This window comes from Aulonocara stuartgranti (assembly GCF_965226115.1).
Source record: "Aulonocara stuartgranti genome assembly, chromosome: 20".
NCBI lineage: Eukaryota > Metazoa > Chordata > Actinopteri > Cichliformes > Cichlidae > Aulonocara > Aulonocara stuartgranti.
In genome coordinates, this window is record NC_138956.1 from 11,206,396 (window position 1) to 11,229,391 (window position 22,996).

The 22,996-nt window shown below is 39.7% G+C and overlaps 3 protein-coding genes across 7 annotated transcripts; 1 reads left to right on the forward strand and 2 right to left on the reverse strand.

Moving 5' to 3' along the window:
- Window positions 1-21: 21 nt before the first annotated feature.
- micos10 (mitochondrial contact site and cristae organizing system subunit 10) lies at window positions 22-2,499 on the reverse strand. Its single transcript, XM_082517536.1, has 4 exons — window positions 2,238-2,499; window positions 1,257-1,304; window positions 750-856; window positions 22-349 (listed from the first exon to the last, which is right to left on the reverse strand). Exons 1-4 carry the CDS (start codon window positions 2,308-2,310, stop codon window positions 341-343), a joined length of 237 nt encoding a protein of 78 aa, XP_082373662.1. The 5' UTR covers window positions 2,311-2,499; the 3' UTR covers window positions 22-340.
- A 231-nt stretch (window positions 2,500-2,730) lies between these two features.
- Window positions 2,731-6,039, reverse strand: sike1 (suppressor of IKBKE 1). Its single transcript, XM_082519340.1, has 5 exons — window positions 5,563-6,039; window positions 5,276-5,381; window positions 5,064-5,206; window positions 4,832-4,945; window positions 2,731-3,610 (listed from the first exon to the last, which is right to left on the reverse strand). The coding sequence occupies exons 1-5, from the start codon at window positions 5,719-5,721 to the stop codon at window positions 3,491-3,493; spliced, it is 642 nt and encodes a 213-aa protein (XP_082375466.1). The 5' UTR covers window positions 5,722-6,039; the 3' UTR covers window positions 2,731-3,490.
- A 686-nt stretch (window positions 6,040-6,725) lies between these two features.
- On the forward strand, window positions 6,726-22,263 carry csde1 (cold shock domain containing E1, RNA-binding). 5 transcript variants are annotated; one of them, XM_082519333.1, is made up of 21 exons: window positions 6,726-6,834; window positions 9,172-9,875; window positions 10,768-11,030; window positions 12,860-13,058; window positions 13,182-13,348; window positions 13,851-13,937; window positions 14,333-14,430; window positions 14,513-14,594; window positions 16,056-16,184; window positions 16,310-16,435; window positions 16,557-16,772; window positions 16,871-17,041; window positions 17,123-17,287; window positions 18,744-18,851; window positions 19,040-19,218; window positions 19,328-19,440; window positions 19,543-19,662; window positions 19,744-19,922; window positions 20,060-20,223; window positions 20,320-20,452; window positions 20,741-22,263. In XM_082519333.1, exons 3-21 carry the CDS (start codon window positions 10,905-10,907, stop codon window positions 20,786-20,788), a joined length of 2,610 nt encoding a protein of 869 aa, XP_082375459.1. In that variant the 5' UTR covers window positions 6,726-6,834; window positions 9,172-9,875; window positions 10,768-10,904; the 3' UTR covers window positions 20,789-22,263. The 5 variants fall into 5 exon arrangements, with proteins under 5 accessions (XP_082375459.1, XP_082375460.1, XP_082375461.1 ...); XM_082519334.1 differs by having other exon boundaries at window positions 16,871-17,011; XM_082519335.1 differs by having other exon boundaries at window positions 13,182-13,291.
- The last annotated feature ends 733 nt before the right edge of the window (window positions 22,264-22,996 follow it).

The following is a 22,996-nucleotide window of genomic DNA, read 5'->3' on the forward strand; positions in this document are numbered from 1 at the left end:
GAGTGTATGAAGTATAATCTAGCTGATGTAACGTATTACACAATCCTCATCTTTGTACCACTTGGTTAAACATGATTTGTACACAATTACATACCTTACAAAGCATGTATGGAACAGCTTATTATTAACCCACAACTCTTTTTTTAATAATTATTTTATTAAATAAACACAGACCGTCCTTATAGGGCATATACAAATCATACAGTCATACAAGGAAGGATGTCAACAGGGAGACAAGAGTCTGACTGTAGAACAGTGCAAATGGTGACGCACCCATAATCAAAACAAAAACAAACACTTTGGGAAAAAAAAAAAGAGACAGTCCCTTGGTGACGTGCAGTTATTGCTCCTGTTGAAGAAAACAGAGACAGGTTTCATGAATTGTCATTTACATAACCAGCGATACAGGGTTGTTATTGAGAGTTAGAAGTGGGGAATCAATTCCTTAAATGATTTAGTTTTAGTGGTCTTATCTCTTTCTCTAGAAAAAATAGAAATAAATTCAGTATTTTTATATATATATATATATATATATATATATATATATATATATATATATATATATATATATATATATATATATATATACACACATACACACACACACACACACACACACACACACACACACACACACACACAGAGACTGAAATTATGCCAGCATTATACACATTTCAGACTTTATGAAATCTACTGGTATTTATAACGATTATAACAATTTAATCAATTTTTTCCATGGACAAACCAACCTTATCGCCTCTGTGCAGCATATAATGTGACCTCAGGTTATTCTGACAATTGGCATACGCCATGCCGAGCCCTGCTCCCGAGCCAAGTGAAATTGGCCATGTGTGCCCTATAATTGAGAAAGATGCTTTAGATTATTTTCAAACACTCACTCAAGCACTTCACAGCATGATTAAAAACAGATTAGAGATGGTGTGCTACAGCCTTTCACCCTGTAGCCTTCCCCCCCCCATCGTAATTACCTCAATTTTTAACATGCTTCTTTAAAAGCTTTTTGGGCCTTTTGCTGTCTCCGTAACAAAGGCACATCATTTTCCTACATCTAAAATCTGACATGACTATTGTCTGTGGACAAAAAAATACATCTCATCTATTCGCAGTAAAAGACAGCCATATGTATGTGTTACTGTAACAGGAGTAGAACATTACTGCAGCCATGCTTTTTTCCCTCAAGGACTTTTGAGCAAAAGGAGCTGATCTAGATTCAGTAAAGAAATTAAACTACTTACGTTTGAAGAACAGAACAGAAAACACAATGCCTAACCCCAGACCGGTGCCTGAGAGACAGAAAAAAAACAGCTGTTAATGTATTATTTATTTATACAGCTACTTTGTAATGCTTATTTGGTGTATATGATGTCGTCTGCTGCCTTTGGTTGATGTACTTTTAATCATCATTTGATCTATGCTGTATGATTAGTTTAAGAGCAATATTTCCCCCCACTTTTTTCTACAAGATGGTTAAAAAAAAAGACATTTCATGTTATCTTGCCACAGCATATAAGAAGAGTTTTACCGTCTTAATACACAGTCTCTTTAAAATAAAGTGGGCCTGCTTGGCGTAAACCTACCTATTCTTCACCGCACCTAACTCCATTCAAATATGCATCAATTTATGGATCTTGGCTTCTTAACAGTAAGTGCATGGCCCTGTTACGTTAGGCACCCCCTGGCCAGGATCATCTCTGTCATCTCCTTCCAGCGAAAAGAGTTAGCGAAACAGCAGAATAGCTCAAATGTGAATAACCTAAACCATTGGTTCTGTTTTTATATATATATATATATATATATATATATATATATGCCGAATTAAGAGGGGGACAGAAATATCTTGTAAAATTCTTTAAGTTGCGTACTAGAAGACGTGTCCGTATTAATCAGCGATTAAGAATTAGGTTGACATTTTCTTAGCAGCGTTTGCACTGGGCTAAGTGAAACGCATAAAAAATGAGCGAGAACATCAAAGGCTAAATATCTTGAGACTTTAATAAAATGACAGAGTATACCCAATCGTAACTGTATGTATTTAAAATAAACAAAGCATGAAAAAATGACTGGTCATTCAGTTGTCCTTTACAAGCCCTTATGGCTAGCTAGTTAGCCTCTCGCCCAGTCAATGACAGCTGTGGACTTCAATATAAACTGCTTCTTAAGTGGCCCTTGTTTTGGTACAGGACATCGTTACGATTGAGAAACTGAAGCATATTTACCTAATTTAATGGCACCGTCTGCTAAGCATCGGTCCCACTTTTTCCCCAGCTCCTTCTCAGACATACTGAACATTAGCTTGTGACAGGCTAGAACTAACAAATGCACCTCTGCGTGATGCTTTCACGTGTTGTCGGAAATATATCCCTAGGGTTACGATTTAAACGCAGAAGAATAAACGACAACACTGAAAATTTTATGATTTTACAAGTGATTTGTTTAAACATTCACCCTTTACCGCCTTGGTGTTATTGACAGAACTTATGTTAAGGAGGAAACGTTTAAAAAACTAAAGAAAGCCAAGTAACGTCTTTTTTTTGAAAGCAGCATTGAAACTCTTGCAAACCTCGCGATAGGTTATACCCCAACAACTGAATGGCGCCAGCTTGCGGTAAAGAAAGGATTATCCCAAACAAGTCACTTTGGTCCATACAATATCCAGCAAGCTGTACAGTAAAAAAGTTTGGAAAAAAGAAAACAAAACCAGGCACGCTGTTATGTATAGCAAACTTTCTGAGTTTAATTTGACACAAATCAGTACACTGTCGTGAAGTCATCTAACATGATTTCCTAAGACGACAAAATACAGTTTCTGACAACATACAGCGTACAAACATGGTATCCATTACACAAAAAAAAACACCTTGGCATGTTTGAAAGTGTTCTCACTAACAAAGATGTGCCATTAGCTGGTATGCAATACTCTGAATCTGCAAACTGTACAACTTGTGTCTAACACACAGAATTAGGGTACCAAAACATGAAAACCATGTTATATATTGAGACTTTATCAAACATATCAAACCCAAAACATCACAACAAAGGTTCCACTGTTACTCCTCAGCAGGCAAAGTGTAAAACAGCCAAAAGTTCTCTTATTGGCAGCAAGCACAGCTTCTTATATGGTGTGGACTACAATTTGGCTTCTTAATAGATTTCAAGTGAACTCAAAGGTTGGGCTGGTTTTGGGTGCTTTACTCACTGTGAAAGTTTGTGTGTGTGAACAGCAAAGAGGTAGAAACTGTATCCTTGGAGAATAAAAGTGTCTTTGGCTAAAAACTAAAGAAATCACCTTTGCTTTTACTGCCTTTGCTGCAGTACATGTGTATCGTGGGTGCTAACCTCATGCTGGACTGCATTTCATTACATGTAAAAAAATAAAATTAAAATAACAATATCTATAATGAACACAGGTGAAGACACAATCAGCCCCCTCTCCTGGTCCTGTGGAACCTCATCCCAGCTGTACTTCAGGTCACTCTGTGGACCCTGGCAGAGGAGATTCTTCTCCTTCTTCTGCTGCTAGTGACTGGCTAGTTGTCTTCACAGAGCTCTTGCTGATTTCCAGGAGATCGCGCAGCTCCTTGTTCTCAATCTGAAGGTAGAAAATGTTTTTTTCAAACATAACTTTTGAAGTTAAATATCTCTTCCTTATAACATGCATGTGCTTCCCCATGCAAGCAGGTTTTGAATGAAAATTGTGATGGATGCATCGCATCTTCTCTTTTAAATAGTGTTACTGTTTATTTGTGATAGAATTTTTTGCACTTTGGCAGTGTTGGGGGAAGCAGATAACCAAAGCAAATACAGACAAATTAAAAAGAAAGTACATCGTCTTTTATTTCTCAGGTTTTATCAATAAGACCTAATAAGAAAAAAAAAAGATGAGTTCCTTAGTAGGTACTAAAATTATTTAAATACAGCCCCAGATGAACAATAACTCATGTCATTATTTATTTAATAAAAAGAAGCATCGTGTAAAAACTTGTGTACGGCTTTATCCATCCATCATTATGGAGGAAGTCTGGTCATTACAATGTTGCTTCAGCACACTGAAGATCACGATTATTCGTTACGGTCCCACCAGTGTTCCAGCTGAGTTGAGGTTTGGACCTTGACTGAAATATTAAAAAGCTGTGATTTCCCTTTTGTCAGCCATTGTGCTGCAGATTTGCTGCTGTGCTTGGGATCATTGTCCTGCTTTATGAGTCTGTTTCAGCCAAGTTATGCAAAACTAACAATGCTGCCTTGTTTTTTTTGTTTTGTTTTTTTAAAGGAAAGAGGATTTTTTTCTCCCTTTCATTTAACGTGCTAACATAGCCCTGTAGAGTCTAAGCTGTAGCTCTTGGATTTTTAGCCATGAGCATTGCACAGTCTGTGGCTGAATTTGCTAGAACAACCACTCCTGGGAAGATAGCTATTGTTCTGAATGCTTTTATTCATTTATATTCTTAAATACACGTTTGTTACCGTTTGGGAAAATGTACCTTTTCAACAAACTTTACAGTTGTAGCATATTTAGAAAACTCACAAAAGGTTATCACAAAGATGGCACAGTAAGAAATCTAACCGACTGGTTTAAAAGGCCTAATAAACCCCGAAACAAAACAACATGCTCCTTGACCTGATGCACTAAACCTAGCCATTCCACTAAAAACTGACAACTCAGCTCTCATTTGCATTTATGATCCTCTATTATCGTTGCATCATTTTGACACAGAAGCTGATGTCTGAGGTCTGTGGTAAAATCACATATTTTTCCACAGACCTCAAGAGGAAAGGTGTCATTGTGTCCATGTATAACTGCATTTCTCACCTCTAGCTGAGCAAGCCTCTCTCGAACACAGCAATAGTGCTTATCATCCACCTGCACTGCTCTTCTCATCACCTGGCCCATCTCGCATATCCGTTCCACTTGGCTCTGCACTTCCTGGAGAAGAGTCAGAAATCAAGTTGGTTGTTTTTATTTTAAATTTGTGTGTCTATGTATTTGGAATCATAGCCCATTAAACGTGTGAGCAAATTAAAGAAATGCAGAGTTGATGTACTTTGGCATGGTCCTCATGGAGGCTGAGCACAGGTTTGGTGTCCAGCTCCTTCTTTGCCATCATCAGCTGGAGCACATGCTTGCGATACCGACACATGATCAACTCGAGCGCGTACTGGTGTTCTTCGAGAGACACCCATAGTTCTACAAAGACATAAAGAGCGTTAATACTGGTATATAAAACCAGCCAGTCAGCAGAACCTTTTTTTTTACCTTTATTCTCCCGCTGCAGTTCCTTGATTTGAGTGTTTTCCTGAGTCAGAAGGACATGAGGTTTGTATTTCGTGAGCTCCTGTATCTCTGAACTGTCATCTGTGTGCTGAAAAAAAGAGCAGAGAAGAAACGGATAAAGAAGACTTTAGCGAACGCATATCACGAAAGCATATCCTAGATACGAGGGAAACTCGCTTTGTAGTACAGGTCACTGTTTAACTAGTTCAATGTGTACACCAAGCAGTAGTGCAGCTTTTCATAAACGTGAGCTATCTGCTCGAGTTTACCTTGTCTGGCAGAGCATTTCCCACCTCTCTCATGCCCTGCACTCTCTGATTTAGGGCCTCGGACTGCTCTATCAGTCCCTCGGCGGCTGTGTCGTGCTCTTTTAGCCTCTCGAGAAGGGTCCGAGTATCGGCCAGCACTTTTTCGAAAGTGCAGGCCATTTACTGGAAAGTGATAGCTCTTTTTACGCTACGTAGAAAAGCTACTACAAAACTAGCTAGTCGAGCGAAAACAACTCGCAGCCGTTGCTTAGCTGGGCTATATAATCTTAGCCGAGGCAGCTCGGTGCCATTATAGAAACATAAATATCCTTACTGTTTCGCTATTTAACTAATGTTGTGTCGGCAGACAGGGCAAGTACCAGACACCCAGATCAAAATATTACTGCTTCAGAAACTGACGTTTCCGTGTAGAACTAAACTGTTAGCGACGCTTCCTTCTTCGTCTTCTTCTTCTTTTCCTCCTCCTCCTACTTTTGGTGAATTGTCAAACCAACGTTGAGTCGCCACCTACTGGGGTGGAGTGCGGTGTAGACGTTTGGCACACAACCAAAAGCGGGGTAAATGGCTAAACCTATCTAGCTTGTCTTTAAAATATCTTTACATAAAGCAACAGCGTCTCATCTAAAAAAAAAGAAAAGAAAAAGAAAAAATGATATTGTTTCTCCACTGTTCAACAGTTGTATGTTACACAAAATGAACAACAACAACATAATTTTAAAAATTATCAACATTTCAAGTAAAAATGTAACGTAAGCCACTTACAGTGTTGAAATTTAAATATTACTATCGGGTAATTTCAAAGTGAGTGAAGGGCTGAGTTGAGTTGATGCATTATGTTACATTTTCCTATGTTGGGTAATTGTGCAACGTGTAGTCTCAGAAACTCTCCTGTATGGGGAGAAAACTTAGTTATGGCGACACCTATTCAGTTTAGTTATCTAATAAATGGCATGATAGCTATTATTTACTCATTAATCAAATAATTAATGGGTTTATTATTTATTGAACTCGACTGGATTACTCTTACATATCTGTTTTCCAGTCTAGACAGCGAGGTAGATAAAATGTTAACGTTACTATAACGCAAATGCCTCCCATGTCCCTTTGCGGCACATAGGCGGTTTCTTATCAGCGCCTTGCGTAGCCACTCTTCGCTTGAGGATCTTTGGTCTACCTAGTATCGTCAAATATCGCGTTAGCCGTCTCCCTATCTCTACGCAATGTGCCGTGCTGCTTCTAGCGGCGCTGGTGACAGTGCTGAAAGCTGTTGGGGTGAGTTTTTAATATTTTATCCCTTTTAGCAGAAGAATTTAAGCGTGTACTGGTAATATATCAATGATAGTTTTCTTTTTGGTCAGTGAGTACTTAGAGGTGAATTGGTGAGTCAGCGCTTAGTCGTACGCACAGTTCGGGCCTGGGTGGAGGCTGCCTTGTTACAGCTCCACATAAATCACGCGAGGGCCGAGGAGTACAACGGCATGCTAGCTAACGGTAGTCGCTACTAGCTACTTAGCATTGCCAATGGCCTAGTTATGCTGTCGAAGGTATAAATAAACAGGCGCGTGATGTTTTTTCTAAGACGTATTAGAGTCTGGCGAAGAAACAGCACGTGTGTAGAATGAATGTGGTTTACTTTAGAGACAAAGATGGCATTTAAATAGAATTAAGCACGAGGCTTATATCTAGCTTCTTTGTTGTTCCGTCCTCGTGCCGTTAACGCCGATAATGTTATTATTGCGTTATCGACGTAAAGAAATGAATAAACTGAGTGTCTATATTTAACGTTGTTCTTGACTGGCAAGAAATTAAAATGTAAATAATTATAAGTACTTTTTAAAGAACTGTCCTGGTGTCGGCAGTCACTTTTGGCATTGTCTGTTCTTAACTCTATTGTCCGTTTAGCTTAAATAGCCCGTGTTGCAGGTTGGCGTGTGATACGATCCAGTTCTAAAAAACGTCTCCATTAAAATATGATTTCCAGTTAAAAAAATTCTTTATAATCAGTCCCAGCTAAATTAATACATAGAAATTCTATATATTTTGACTAATGGCCGAAACCACATTAAACATTAATGTGAAAGAGAAGTCGAAATGTTATCTCTATGTACAGTGTACAACGTTGAACCGTTGCTTAATTACCAGCAAACTTTATGTTCAAGGACTCCAAGCCGCACAGGAGTTAAGTCATCAGGTAATTACAAAAGAACTGAATGCGTTTTAGTTAAAGAAATTCTTCATCATTAACTTAAGTGTTGCTAAAGACAGTGGAGTAGTAGCCGTTTACGACGATTAGCATCGGCGAATGTCAATCTGTCAGGTTCTGTTTGTCCACACAAGGTCAGTAAGACATCCTTAAATGTGATTGTGCGGGTTACTTTGCTTAATGAGCAAAACAGAACTAAAGGAACGAAGTTTTAACTAACTATATTTTAGTTTATTGTGTGTTTTGAAATCGACTGGTTAGACGTAACGTTCGCGATGGCGTTGCATACCGAAACGTGTTGGATCAGGCCATGTTGGCAGTTCCAGCTGAGGATAGCGGATTGCTGAGAAGTCACATGGTGGTTCCTGTCGGGGCGGTTGTTTTGTTTGCCCAGAGAAAAGACTGTCGTTTAATAAATGTCCAATCATAAGAGGTATCTTTCCCACTCGTGTTATTAAATAACAAACAGACAAAACTGTAGTTTGGTCCCAATTTAAATAATAAATAAATAAACAAAACAAAAAAAACCATGGTTAAAACGGCCGATCGCTGCTAGTTGTGTCGTGAGTTGATTTTTTTTTCTTGTTTCCTGCGAAATAAAAAGCAGAAAAAAATCGTAGATGCCACAGAAGCTCCTGGCTCATAACCTTTAATACACTTATGCAGTCAACCTTGTAGCAATCACATTTGAGCCTTTTAACAACGTCATATTCTAACCTAGTGGGATGTAAGAAGGGAGACATTGCAACATAGTCACAGCAGAATAGATATCATGTGTCCTTGGTTGTCTCAGCTATCTTGTTTTCAGAGCAGGGTATTTAGGTCAACAACATCCAGCTCTGGTGTGCTGTATGTTACTTGGAGTTTCTGGAAAAATGTTTTTTTTTTTGTTTTTTTTTTGTTTTTTTTGGGGGGGTGGTCATACACATGTTACAATGCTTTGTTTGATTGCCAGATCAGCCCTTCTGAAAATGTTTACAGTGGTGTGCATGCAGAACAACTGGGGGGCTGAATGATGAAACAGAGGGCCTTGGTCTGAAATGTTGCCATAAATAACATAGCCTGAACTGACGGTATGCACAAGGACTTGTTGATCCAAAGTACTTGTCAGCTGCCTAGCATTGTATCTAGAGGCATTTGAGGAAAGCTTATTTTTGTACTTGAGTGCAGCTAAAGAATCAAATGTTCCCAAAAGACCTCAGGCTGCTGGTGCTTGGGGTTTTTACTTGTTTTCATGTGACAGAATAGTCGTATTAGCTGACAGTGTAATTACATTTTTCTCTCTCACTACAGACTCATGGAGCCCTTGGGCCATTTTGTATTTAACCTAAATTTAGATCAGTGGAGTTGGTGATAAGTTTTCATCTAACCAGATCTTCTTTTTTTCTTCATCCCCCTTCAAACAGTATGAAGTGAAACAGACCTGAATTTTTGTACCATCCGCAACTGCTTCAAGTTCAGATCAAATCAAAGAAACTGAAGACAAACCTCCCAAAACAAAGACAACACTGAAGAAGCGTGGGTGAAAAAGGATCACTTCAAGGATTTAAACGCAAGAAGTAACCAAATCCTGAAACGACCAAAGAATACGCACATCATCCCAACTGCGAAGTGGAAGAGAAGCAAACTTGCGCCCAAGTATATTCTGAGAAGACCAGAGTTGATCTGAAACCAGAAGTTTGTGCCTACTCAACAGCTTTGACAAAGCACACGTCCCAACGCTGCTCCTAGCCCTCCTCATCCTCACTACACCGCCGACTCACCACCGGGGTGTGGAGTGGGCTGCTATCTGCTAGTTGTTGTTGTTGTTGGTTTTTTTGTTTTGTTTTTTCCTTTTCCCCACTCCCATAGCTCCCTTCCCCAACTTAACCCTTTTTTTTCTCCTTTTTCCTGAGCAGTGTTTTTTGCACCTGCCTTTGCCTTTTTGTTTTATTTTTGCTCTAAATTTCCACCCCCCTTCTTTTTTTATTTTTTACTTTATGCAACATCTAGAACTTGTGCCAGAAACTGTAACAAGTGTGCGTGTTCAACTGTGTGCGTGAAGAGGTCCACAAAAACTGCTAGTTCATCAAAATCCTGAGAGATACAAGACACAAGGCGACCAATAAAGGTAGGTCTCAAGTCAGTTAAAGCCCTTCATAGCGTGTTTTTGATGGCTGTAAATGTACTTCTGGTTATGTCACACGTTTTGCTCATCATTACCTCTCTGTATTATTAGGTTTATTAGTGGCCTCTTTTGGATTTTAATATTCTTATAAAACTGGTATCTGATTGAGAATCTGCATTTGTTAGATGCACTACATGATTCACACATGCTTTAAAAACAGATTGTATAACACTTACCATTGCACTGTTTTGGGGCAGTATACCGAGGATGTTGTTTATTCATATTTCTTTTTTTCCCCTCAGTCACTAAAAACCAATGCGTTTTCATCTTTGTCAAAGTTATGCAAACTAAATTATTTATTTGTTTTGGACCTCATTTAAATTTCTCTTTGTAGGACAATATTTTAAGCTGTTGTTTGCAGCAGCCAATTCCAAGCTACCGCAGTGCTTGGTTAGACTTGAATCTTGCGTACTTATTGGTTTCTCCATGTGACATCACATCCTTTTGTGGAGTGAGTGCAGGAAGTGATACTTGATGTAAAATAGTGATTTGATCTTAGTGACCTCTACATTGTCCTTTTGTTAAAGATAACTTTTCTGAAAATGTGAAAGAAGCCAGCACCACTGAGCCACCACCACCTCCAAATACTTGAAGTAGTCATTCAGTTTTGTTGGAAAATGATTTACTTGCCTTCCGTTACCTGATCCACACTCTTCCTATTTTGTCGTTCTCAGGCCATACCCCCCCCCCCCCTCCTTTTTTGCCTTCTTTCCCCCCCTTTTGTATCCTCTCTGGGGATTAAAGCCTGCAGCTATTTTCCTTTTTGTTTGTGACACTTGGCACACTGGCTGACTTGCCTTACCTATTATGTTTGTTCCTCTCTTCACCCTTGCAGACATCCAGCGGTGTATCATTGGGTGGTTGATTAAGAATAGTATTTAACACTCAAGCAAAAAAATCCAACAAAAAACAAAACCTATATCAAAGTTCAGCAAGTGCTCAAGCAAGTTTTGTTCAAGTTTATGGGAAAATATGGGCAGCCCCTGGAAAGGCTTTGTTGAGTTTACCTTGCCTGCGTCGCCACCCACCGCGTTTGTTAGCGCTGACCTGAGCAGCACCTCCCCTGTCGGACTCAGCCTGTCGCCATATGGCCGATCCGTAAGTTTCACCTTCCCACCTTTCTACGTGCCCCACCCCATCGAGCACCCATCCACCCACCTTGCCCCACATCTTTGCTGTGAATGGCATAACTTCTTTCATCTTTTCAGGCTCCCAAGACTAGCCTCTACTCAGTTATTTTCTTGTAGGGTGAGGGTGTTCTGCCAACTAGATGTCTGAAATTTGATGTAAATGAGCACTTTTTTTAAAATTTTTGTTTTAAATCGTTTTTATTATTTTTATTTAATTTTTTTTTACATTGTACCCTCCCCGATTAATATTCAGACTGGTAAAAGGGAGGGCAGTGACTCAAGATGGACAATATTAACACTTCGACGTAACTACACACAAAATCCAGGACCACAGATGCATATGAAAGGTGGATACTTGTTGGTTCTCAGGAAAACTGAAAATTGATCTTAAGTAGATGGTATTTACAGTACTCATCCATCAGCACTGGACCAAAGCCCTTAATTCTCTTTGGGGATTCATGTACATTTGCGTTGTGTCATAAGGAGTCGTGATAGTTGCAGGACAGGGGCTAGCAAGAGGCTGCTCTGGGATCCCCTCCCTCTTCCCCCATTACTCATAATCCATCACCAACTTCCTGTCCACTGTAGATGCACCGCTCTTTGACCTGTCATTTGCATTTTCTGATTCTCCATCTTTACTTTGTTTTTGTTTTTAATTGCAGCACTGTATTTAAATCATTCCCATGACCGTCTGTGCCAATAATGTATTTTAGATATCTTTTTAGTGTTGCTTCCTCTGTAGATCCGTTCCTGTTTGAGTGCGATCTAGTACTACCAGGGACTTGGTAGTGCTCCAAATATCGCTCCCTTCAACATGAAATTTTCAGGGTTGAGTGATCTGATGGTTTTACTGCCTGCTATTGTTCCTGGTTTAAGTATTGGTGGTGGTTGTGATGACTATTATCTAGTCCATTGCTTTTTGTAGAACCCGTCAGAATGTGTTGGGCCTAAAGGACTCTATAATACCTCAAAAGTTGAATTATAAGTTCAGCAGGTTTTGTCTGAGATGATGGGAAACTGTAGGCAGAGTAAAAGCCAAACGTTCATTTCTCTGCAGCATATCCCAGTCCTGTCCCCAGTGTCAGAAATGGAAAGAGGCTCCTCTGAACCTCCAGTGGCTCGCAACACTGGCTCTACCCCATCTGCTTCTACTGGTCCCGTACCTATCCCCCGTTCCTCCTCCGTCTCTTGCCATCCCCACCCAGGCAGTAAAAAACACAAGCGGACACCCTTGTATCAGAGATCAGTAAGGAGGCATATCTGATGGTGCCCACACTGACCTAACCACTCTGAGCTGCTGGTGTGTTGTGACTTTTGCTAACAGCATGGATGAAAACAAATGCCCCAAAGATTAACTAGGGTGCTATGAAAGAGTTTTGACAAGTTTCTGGTGATATTGCCATGTAATCAGTAGTTGGTTAATGGATGGAAACACATTGAATGTTTGTCTAACCAGAACTGTGTGAAATTCTGCCACACTGCTGTAAATGGAGTGAGTCAAGTTCAGCTTCAGGTGCATGAGTGAAAAGGAAACCCTACTGTGTTATGTTCGTGGTCTAAGTTTGAAATCAGTGCGTCTTAGCCCCCAAAGATTCTCGTGTGGCTTTACTTGCTCACCCTGCCCCCTCCACACTTTCCCTGAAAGTGCTATACTTGCATGTTTGATTTTTCATTTCCTTTTTATTTATTTTGTTTTAGGTTGGCATCCAACACAGCTGCTGCATCCTAATTGTTAAACTACATGTTTATGTACTACTGGTAGCTTTCTTTTTAACACTTGCTTCTCTTCTTCTCTAGATGAGTTTTGACCCAGGCATGCTCCACAACAATGGGCACACCGCATATGCCAATGGCTCAGGGCCTGGCATTAGAGAGACTGGTGTGGTGGAGAAGCTCTTGACGTCCTATGGGTTTATCCAGTGCTCTGAACGTCAGGCTCGTCTCTTCTTCCACTGCTCCCAGTACAATGGCAACCTGCAGGAGCTTAAAATAGGAGGTGAGGGCGACTTACTGAAAAGAAACCTACTTGATTTCCTGCTGACTTTATTGAAACTTAGGTTGTATTTGTCATTTGAAGTTTGCTCATTTTCTTTTCTATTTGTTGTCCCTTTCTCTGTAGATGATGTAGAGTTTGAAGTTTCCTCTGACAGGCGCACTGGCAAGCCCATAGCAGTGAAGCTGCTTAAGATAAAGCCAGAAGTGCTGCCAGAGGAGCGCATTTCGGGCCAGGTGGGGCCAGACCTGCACGCCTATCCCTTTACTGTGCTGCATGGTTATATTCATCCAGTTAAGGAATACCATTTTATTTTTGGTTATGTCCTTGTCTGTCAGCTTAGCCTTTTTATTTTATTTTTTGGGGCAAGCAGTGTCATTCTTATAACTGTCAAGCTTGTCTCTCATCCTGATTTACAGTTTAAATGTAAACTAAAAACTGGCATGAGTGTCTGCTTGAGATGATGAATGTCTGAACAAATGTGTACGAATGAGATAATTTCTCACTTGACAACTCGATTCTGTATTTTATACAACAGCCAGTTTCCCAAATACTTGGTATCATTGGTGATAAACATAACTACATGATGCCACTAACCTTGTTATTTGATGTAAACAAATTACTCAAATCTTCATTTAGAGCATTCATGCACCTGCATTTGTACAATTTGAGGTTCAGGCATTTTATTCATCTCATTTCCATAATTTTTTTTTATTTGGCTTTGTAGCTGTCTATTCAGCCCAATGAAACAGTGGTTTAATGGCTTCTACCTGTAATTTTCCCCCCTTACTGCAGGTTGTGTCATCAATCCCGTTACATTTGGATGGAAAGTCTGCTCCTGGACAGGTGCCCACTGGCAGTGTCTGCTATGAAAGAAATGGGGTAAGATAGGTGGCATGAATTACACTTTGAGTCAGCAAGCTGCAGGATGTTAATGTAATGGAGTGGGTTTCTTCTTTGAATTCATCTCCTGTCCTCTGTAGTAAACTTTGTACAGAGGCAATTGGTTAACTTCATGCATCTTTTGTTTGATCAAATAAGCATTTAGCAAACTCAATCTAACATGATTACTAATGAAAAAGGGCAGAAGCCAGTGTTTGTAGGTGTTGCTTTTAGTCAAATTAGGTGGCACTGAGTCAATGTAAAGCCTTCAGCCTCCACAGCACATGGCAGTCTTTTCTTCACTCAGTTTCATTGTTGGTAGTTTTGAATATTACATAGTTCGAGTTATTAGGTGTTGTTTTGTTTGTTTTTAAATCGGTGGTGTCTTTTCACAGGAAGTATTTTACCTTACATATACTCCTGATGACGTGGAGGGAAATATCCATTTGGACACGGGGGACAAAGTCAGCTTCTATATGGAGACCAATAAGCAGTAAGTGTGCAGCACTTGTAGCATAAATGCCATAAGCAGCTGTCACTGGGTGTTTAATGTTCATTCCTTTGTGGTTTTTCAGTACTGGTGCAGTCAGCGCTCGTAATATTCAGCTTGTGAAGAAAAAACAGATGAGGTGCCAGGGTGTAGTGTGCGCTACAAAGGTAAGATCCAATCAAAACACTTTTTCTCTCTAGTGGAATATCTTTGAAATTTGACAAAACAAATTGCCTAGAACACTTGAGGAGTATTGGGTGAACTTTACGGTTTGTAAAGTTCTATGGGCTCAAAATGTGGTCATAAATATTTTGTATGTGTAAAAAAGATTTGTGTGTGCGTAAAAAAGATTTGTGTGTGCGTAAAAAAAGATTTGTGTGTGCGTAAAAAAAGATTTGTGTGTGCGTAAAAAAAGATTTGTGTGTGCGTAAAAAAAGATTTGTGTGTGCGTAAAAAAAGATTTGTGTGTGCGTAAAAAAAGATTTGTGTGTGGACTTAGAAAAAAAACCCCTGCAAGTTACAACTACGGATTTTTGACCCTATTTTTCTTCCCTTCATCTGATTGGTCAATGTCATGTCAATCACAAATGTAACAATCCAATCAGAGAACAGATGGGTTTGGCTGTCGAGGGGCGCTTTTTTTGAACTGCAGGTCTTTGAAGGGAATAAATGCCCTTTTACATGCCAACCCAGCGTTTTCCTTCATCACCACGAAGGACAACAGTCTGTGGTCGTCCGAGTTTGGTGATTTTTATGTCACAGGTCTACGTGTTTAATACATGGACTTCCACAGCCTTTTCAACAGCGCTGCGGACCGCGGGGTGGGGGCGGGCAGTGTTTTGGAAATGACAGTCTTCATTACAAAGCTTTCTTCGTTATGAATTAGCATACATTGTTTTTATTGAACATTTGAAGAACCAGCAAAAAAAAACTCTTGTAGAGGACATAAAGTCAGAGATAGAAAAGACAAGGAGCAGGTGCATCTAGCCTGTTCTAACGTTTGAGTCTAAGGTTTTTCGTTTTTTTTAGCACCTGGCGGCTTTTTTACTTCTCATCCGTAAATAATCTGCTCTTTCACGTGATTCAGTTTATTTTGAAAAGTCTCAACAGGATCTTGAGCTTTATTGTGAAAGGTTTATGTGGAACATAAACAAGCGGACACGCGATGCTGTTACCGTCGTTGTTGCTAACCACAACGCATAAAAACAGGCTCTTGTCCGTCCGTAGTGTGGTTTTATAAAATATAAGGGAAAGAGAGAACTTTAAGAAATTAATATAGCCACTACAGTGACCATCAAAACGATGAGAAAAATATTGCCATAAACAATTTATTTTGCGACACCACGAAACAAACGATAGCGTAAAATGAAACGATAGAGGTTTTTATATCGTCATCCGATATATATGGTTATATTGAACAGCTGTGTGTGTGTGTGTGTGAGAGACAATGCTGTCTAGTCACATACATGATTTGTCATGTTGTAGAATATAACAGTGGTTACAAAAACAACTTAATTTTACCCTTGGCAGGCTTTTTTCCCTCTTCATTCGTTCCCAAGCTTTATTAGAATTGCTGAACTATTGAAACAGGACCAACCTGTTATGCTGAGCCTTGTTTTCAATTTCAGGAGGCCTTTGGATTCATTGAAAGAGCAGATGTGGTGAAGGAAATCTTCTTTCACTACAGCGAATTCAAAGGTGATCTAGAGGCTCTTCAGGCTGGAGATGATGTGGAGTTCACCATCAAAGATAGAAATGTGAGTGCTACCTTTTAGGAATTTCAGTAGAACGTTTTGAAAATGTATCACTCAGCTTTAGCTCTACTTTTGACTGTCTTTGTGTAACTCTTAAAGGACTTTGATTAATTTGTAACCTTCAATAGGGTAAAGAAGTAGCAACAGACGTGAGGCTCCTCCCTCAAGGAACAGTCATCTTTGAGGATATCAGCATTGAGCAGTTTGAAGGCACCGTTGTAAAGGTCATTCCCAAAGTCCCCACCAAGAACCAGGCAAGGAGATTCTGATAAACTTTATTTAGTAGAAGACAGTTTGTTGTTGTTAAAGGGAGCATGGACTACAACCCAAGAATTTAAAACAATTTTAACAGATATGTAAACTTTGTTTCCACAGAATGACCCTCTGCCCGGTCGTGTCAGTGTAAGGATGGGTTTCAATGACAAGGAACTGCCGTTTGGCGAGAAGGACACAAAGACCAAGGTGACTCTTTTGGAAGGAGACCACATACAATTCAACATCTCTACTGATCGCCGAGACAAGCTTGAGCGGGCTACCAACATTGAAATCTTGCCAGACACTTTCAAGTTCACCAAGGAGAATCGTGAAATGGTAGCTTGCAGAACAGCAGCTATAAATGGTTTTAATTTTATATTATAGTACATTCATCACAGATGTTGATTATGGTGCATCATCATGTATTCTTTTAGGGGGTTATTGCAGCTATACGCGATGGCTTTGGATTCATTAAGTGTGTGGATCGGGATGCCAGGATGTTCTTTCACTTCAGTGAAGTCCTAGAGGAGGGCCAGCTTCATATCTCAGATGAAGTGGAGTTCACTGTTGTGCCTGTAGGTCCTGTTTATAAGCTTTTCAAAAAAGTATGTATTTTCTATTACCTAAGCAGGCACATTCAAGTTACTTTAAAGTAAAAATACTAATATAAATGTCATCCCTGCCAGGATATGCTGTCAGCTCAGAGAAACCATGCAGTGCGCATTAAGAAGCTTCCAAAAGGCACAGTGTCTTTCCATATCCAGTCTGAGCAACGTTTTGTGGGTGTAGTGGAAAAGGAAGTCGTTGGAAACACCGCCAAGAACATCAGTCCCACCAAGGGCAAGGAGAAGGTAACACCGCTTATAACTTAAATCATCCCCATTTATGACACAGCCCATTTCCCCTCATCTATCCGTATTTTCACACTGTTTTAGTTCTAATGTTCCTCTTTGCTTTCCTCCTTCAATGACTTCCTGTTCATGCTCCTTGTTGGTTAGAAAAAAGATAAGGTAGGACTGAGACCTTCTGCATGAAGCTACATGGAAGTGCATCACAATTAAAGACACTCCAGTTGTACAAACTATCGGTGTCGCAATTTGTTTTACTAACGCATAATCTAAAGAAGCTTTTCATCACGTAAAGTCTAGAAATCCAAATGATCAAGTGAAGTGTTGTGGTGCCGAGACTTGCTGTCTGATAAATCTTTCTCTTGCTTTTAAAGGGTAAAGTTGTAGAAAAGGTTAGTCTTTGTTAACCTCTAACCCTCTGGTGTCCTTCACCTGATTAATTTACAGTGTGAGGTTTGATCATCATTTAACCCATGGAATCTGGAATTGAAGCTTCACTTTGTTGTAGGGCTGCACAAAAGTAATCAAAATGCTAGTGGGGGTTTTTTTTTGTGTGTGTGGGGGGAGGGGGGGGGGGGTTCTCCTCCTCTTAGTGGTTGTCAGCCTGTTGTATTTAAAATGTGTGTGGTGTTCACGAACACAGTATCCTATTAAAACAGCGAGTTTTTGGTTCTTCCTAATAATTGTAAACTGCGCCCAGATTTTTGATTTTGTTTTAACAGTTCAATTAAGCGCTAATGGTTTTGCATTCAAAACGATATACAGTAACTGAAATGGCAAACGATGGATTAAGAGCCATTTTCAGTCAAGTAACAGTGTTTAGTTTTTTATTATAAACTAGAGCAGTGAATAATTATGCAGCCCTAAATTGTAGGGTAAAGCTCAACACTGCTTGTAGTAGATTAGGTGTGTACTAACTAGGCTGCTACAGCATGATGCATTGCACACATTTATCTTTAATGCTTATGTAGGCTGTGTGCACAGAATTTTCTAATACACTAGTCATAAATGACTTGTTCTCTTTTAAATTGGTGACATTGCCAGCTTATGCTCATTTTGTTCAACTGTAGCATTGCGGAAACATTTGGCCAGCACTGCTAGTCTTAATTCAGCGGTCCCCGGGCCTCGGACCGGTACTGGTCCATGAGTTGTTTGGTACCGGGCTGCGAGAGTTGATGCTCAGGTGTGAAATGTATGGTTTTCAGGGTTTTTATCAGTTTTCAGTGTTATTTTTGTTATCGTTAACTCAGTTTTCCTGGGTCTTTTCACGTGTTTTATGAATAAATCTTTTTATCGGTACCAGTACTAGTTTTATTTTGTTGTATTTATCGGCGACACCTTAAAGGCCGGTCCGTGAAAATATTGTCGGGCATAAACCGGTCCGTGGCGCAACAAAGGTTGGGGACCGTTGTCTTAATTGGAAAGATGATCCAAGTTTGATGTGTTGCTTTTATTGTAGGAGTCTGAGGAGGGAGTGATTGCATATGAAGACTGTGGAGTGAAGCTCACTGTGCCATACCATGCCAAGGACCTAGAGGGAGGAAGTCACCCACAGGTTGGGGACAAGGTAGTAACACTTTATTTTGCTTGAGCGCAAATATGGTTTCCACTAGGCATTTAGCCTAATTAGTCCAGCAAACAGTTGATGCTACAATTCATCTTTTGAAGGTTTGAAGTTTAGTTGTTGAAAGCTTGAAGCTTTTTTTTTTTTTTTTTTTTTTTTCCCCCCATGCAACTTGTGCGTTTGTCCTCTAGGTGGAGTTCTCAATCAATGAAGTGAAGCGAACTGGCCAACAGAGTGCCGTCTCCATCCGGGTCCTCAACCGTAATGCCTCTGGTGCCAAGAGACTGCATGGATTTGTTGCTGCACTGAAAGATAACTTTGGTTTCATTGAGACAGCAAATCATGACCAGGAAGTGTTCTTTCACTACAGGTAATGATTTAAGTTTGAACACACCTCTGGGTTAGGGTATTCATTTATTAATGCCATGCAGATAACTCGCTTTAGTATCAAATTCTCAGACTTGTGCTTTTGTTTTTAGTGAAATGTGCGGAGACTTGGATAACTTGGATCTGGGAGACACAGTGGAATACAATCTCTCAAAGGGAAAAGGAAACAAAGTCAGTGCTGAAAAGGTCACCAAGGTTGCTGCAGGTATCAGTGATTCACTTCCAGTTGTTTTTGGTACATTTGTAATGTTTGACATTTTGTAGGTAGGAATGATTGCAAATAAAATCCACTGCTTTCCCGTCATAGTGAATGGAATTGGTGAAGATGTTGGTGGGACAGTGATGACAGGGAAAGTTATCCGTCCTATACGCAGTGTTGACCCCTCCCAGACTGAATACCAAGGACTTGTTGAGTTCTCAGAGGAAGGTTGGTATCCCATTATGACTACACATGTAAAACAGTTTATTTGTAGAAAGTAAAATTGATTCCTCCCCCTTTAATTTTCAGGCGGATCAAAAGTGCAGAATTATCCATTTGGAATCATGAGTATGGCAAACAAGTCTGATTGTTTGCAAAAAGGAGAACAGGTGAAGTTCCAGGTTTGCACAATAACCCAGACTGGCCAGAAGATGGCCTGTAATGTGGTTCCGCAGCGTAGAGCCATGGTGGAGTGTGTTAAAGACCAGGTAGTGTTCAGTTTTTGTTTTTTCCTCTCCTCAATTGCATAATTTAAAAAAAAAAACAAAAAAAAAAACACACTGGGTAGTAGGTGGACGTCATACTTTAAAACTCAAAATTGCGATTAATTCCCGCCCCCCTCCAGTTTGGCTTTATCACATACGAAGTTGGTGATAGCAAGAAGTTATTCTTCCATGTAAAAGAAGTGCAAGATGGTCTGGAGCTTCAGACTGGGGATGAAGTGGAGTTCTCAGTTGTCCTCAATCAACGCACAGGAAAATGTAGTGCCTGCAATGTACGCAGAGTCAGGTAAGAACTTGATCTTTAAATTTAGAACTGGACTGTGGCTGGTATGTTTAAACCAGTGGGCCTTCACATTGTTTGTTCATTGTGTTCCTCTTGCAGTGAGGGGCCTAAACCAGTGGCGACTCCACGTCCTGACCGCCTGGTGAACAGACTGAAGAGTATCACGCTTGATGATGCCAGTGCTCCTCGCCTGGTCATTGTAAGGCAGCCTCGTGGTCCTGACAATTCAAAGGTATGATGAGATTATCAGATGGTGCCACATTTGAATTGTGCTAACCTGTAAGTTTGTATAGTCTTTTTAGAAATGACTTTGGCTAAAATGAATTTGGAGCCATCCATGTTACTGATCAGAATGAAGTAGAATGAAATCATTTGCTACAGTGACTAAAAAAGACACTTGGCGAGCATTTCAGGGGTTAGTTTCCTTCCTAAAAAATTTTTACAACTTTTTTTTTTTCTCTTTTTTTTTTCCCCCTTTCCTTTTGTTTTAATCTTAATTAAACTTATTCTGTCTTTACAGGGCTTCAATGTGGAGCGGAAGACTCGCCAGCCTGGTGTCATTGACTGAGCAATACAGGGCCTACCCCCATTTGGTGTTGGAGGGACGCTGTCGCCGAGAGCAGCAGCAGGGGATAAGGGAATTTAATTTGACACATGCTTGTACACAAACTCATCCGCAAAACATACGCACACATACAGTAATTGGCATGTGTAATCTTTGTCCCCAGTCTGCAGTGGAACTTTTCTTATTCCACAGTTCCCTGCCTCCCATGTATGATGTACTTGATACAGAGTTCCACGCTGCAGTGTACATGGGGACCTCTGAGTGTGTGCGTATGATGTATCCTAGAATTGATTAGTGTGTAATGGAGGTATTTGTTTCTAAGGGGCTTGTTCCCTCCAAGTCAGAGTGGTGACTGTGTGGCTGTCTACGTCCTGATTTTGTTCTTTGTCTGGAATTCTGCACCTGTAATCTGTCCGCTAGTTTGACTGGGCGAGTGACTGTTAGCATGTGTTTGAACCTCAGCTCCATATTCGTTCTTACTTTTTGCTCCCTTACCGACGGAAACGTAATAACTTCGCTATCAGGTTTCCACTCCTGTATGCTTTCCTACAAAACGCATAAAGCAAAGCTCCCTCCATAAGGAGGATCATATTTCTCATATGTGCAAGCTTAAACCGAGGATTCTTCTCTGCTCGTTTTTTTTGAGCAGTTTTTAATGCTTTATTGAAGTGGAAGCATGGCGCGTGTGTGATGTATGTGAATGTCAAAGTAGTTAATCTAATGGGATTTAATTCCACCAGTCTGGAGTTTTGATGCCTTTTTGGTATTCACATGCTCCACTTCAGCATTCTTTTTCTTCCTCTTTTCCCTCTCCCCTCCCAGGTGCAGAATTCCTTGTGGCATCTTATATCTGCAGTTCTTTTATACTTTTTTTTTTTTTTTTTCCATTGTTTTTTTTGTTTCTTGCACATAATTTTCTTGGGGGGTTTTTTTGTTTTGTTTTGTTTTTTTTTTCTCCATCGAAACTTAATCTGCTAATATTAAGAATAAGGTGCCTAAAAACTGAAAGCAAAATGAAATAAAAATAAAAAATAAAAATTTAGATGTGTCCTCTGATCCCAGCCAACCGCCAAAATATTCAGAACAATCTTAGGGTGGCTTTCTCTTAAAGTAGGAAAAATACTGATATGCATCCCAAACCTGTGGGTTGACGTATACTATACGTAATGTGTGCTGCTTTTTTCTTTTTTTTTTTTAAAGTGGAATTTGGAAACTTCAAATATAACACAACCAATGTAACTTAAAGGAAAAGGGGTGAAGTATTAGAAATTCAGTTTTTAAGAAAAACTACATTAGAAATCAGGAGATCAGCTTGTGCACTCTGGAGATGAGCTGTTGTGCCTCTGCACGTTAAGTTACAGTCAAAATTAATTTCTCTGGAGATCACCGGGTTTCAGTTGAACCACGTACAGAGGTTCTCATGTACTTTTGTTAATGTTCTTGAATGAGACAATTGAATTAAAATTTTATGAAATTCACGAGCTGTTCTGTTTTCTTTTCAGAGGAAGCCTGTAGGTGTTCTTTGAGACTGAATAAAACAACTTGAAAGCAAAATAAATGCTTGTGAAGTTCATTTTATTATATAGAGCAATTTGTCTGACATTGGCTAGTTGTGAGAAAGACATGCATAAGTAATCAGTTAATAAAACTACATTTGATAAAACATGTTTTATATTCAGTGTTGTCTTTGATTCCACTATCAGCTGTTGTAGCCTGGTGATGTCTGTTAAATCTCAGAATGGTTGCATTTGATGAAGAGGGAAGTCGGGTTTAAATGTGAGGGGGAAAAATGGTCAAGATGTCACACCAACACAGTTACAAATGAGAGAGAAATAAGACATCGATGTATTTGTGGTGCTACGTTCCCTGTAGCGAGTGGAAAATAAATTGATCACTGCAATTTTCCATATCTGCCAGTAAGAATGACCAAAGATCCACAAAGCCATGTTTTTCACTAAATTTAAATCTGTAAATGTTGTGTCTGTATAGATTTTAAGATGCTGGTAGGACAATCCAACTACAATATTATGACTGTCTTGAGGGCAAGAAGCATTCTGGTGTTAAACAGCAGTTGCAACAAAAGCAGCATTGTCAATCAGTGTGGGTACACTGACAGCTGATGGTGAGGATAAATTCATAGAGAAAGCTTTCAGTCTAGTCCTACATGTCAAATCAGTCTTCAGTTTGGCTTGCTTGAATATTATGAAGTCA

Excerpts from the sequence above, each read along its gene's own strand:
- micos10 (XM_082517536.1), bottom strand. The coding sequence starts at position 2,310 with ATGTTCAGTATGTCTGAGAAGGAGCTGGGGAAAAAGTGGGACCGATGC. Across the intron at positions 1,305-2,237 it reads AGACGGTGCCATTAAATTAG|GCACCGGTCTGGGGTTAGGC; the intron begins GTAAATATGCTT and ends TCTGTCTCTCAG. Across the intron at positions 857-1,256 it reads TTCTGTTCTGTTCTTCAAAC|GGCACACATGGCCAATTTCA; the intron begins GTAAGTAGTTTA and ends TCTCAATTATAG.
- sike1 (XM_082519340.1), bottom strand. The coding sequence starts at position 5,721 with ATGGCCTGCACTTTCGAAAAAGTGCTGGCCGATACTCGGACCCTTCTC. Across the intron at positions 5,382-5,562 it reads GAAATGCTCTGCCAGACAAG|CACACAGATGACAGTTCAGA; the intron begins GTAAACTCGAGC and ends TCTTTTTTTCAG. Across the intron at positions 4,946-5,063 it reads TCCATGAGGACCATGCCAAA|GAAGTGCAGAGCCAAGTGGA; the intron begins GTACATCAACTC and ends ACTCTTCTCCAG.
- csde1 (XM_082519333.1), top strand. The coding sequence starts at position 10,905 with ATGGGCAGCCCCTGGAAAGGCTTTGTTGAGTTTACCTTGCCTGCGTCG. Across the intron at positions 14,595-16,055 it reads GTGTAGTGTGCGCTACAAAG|GAGGCCTTTGGATTCATTGA; the intron begins GTAAGATCCAAT and ends TTTCAATTTCAG. Across the intron at positions 18,852-19,039 it reads ACCCACAGGTTGGGGACAAG|GTGGAGTTCTCAATCAATGA; the intron begins GTAGTAACACTT and ends TTTGTCCTCTAG.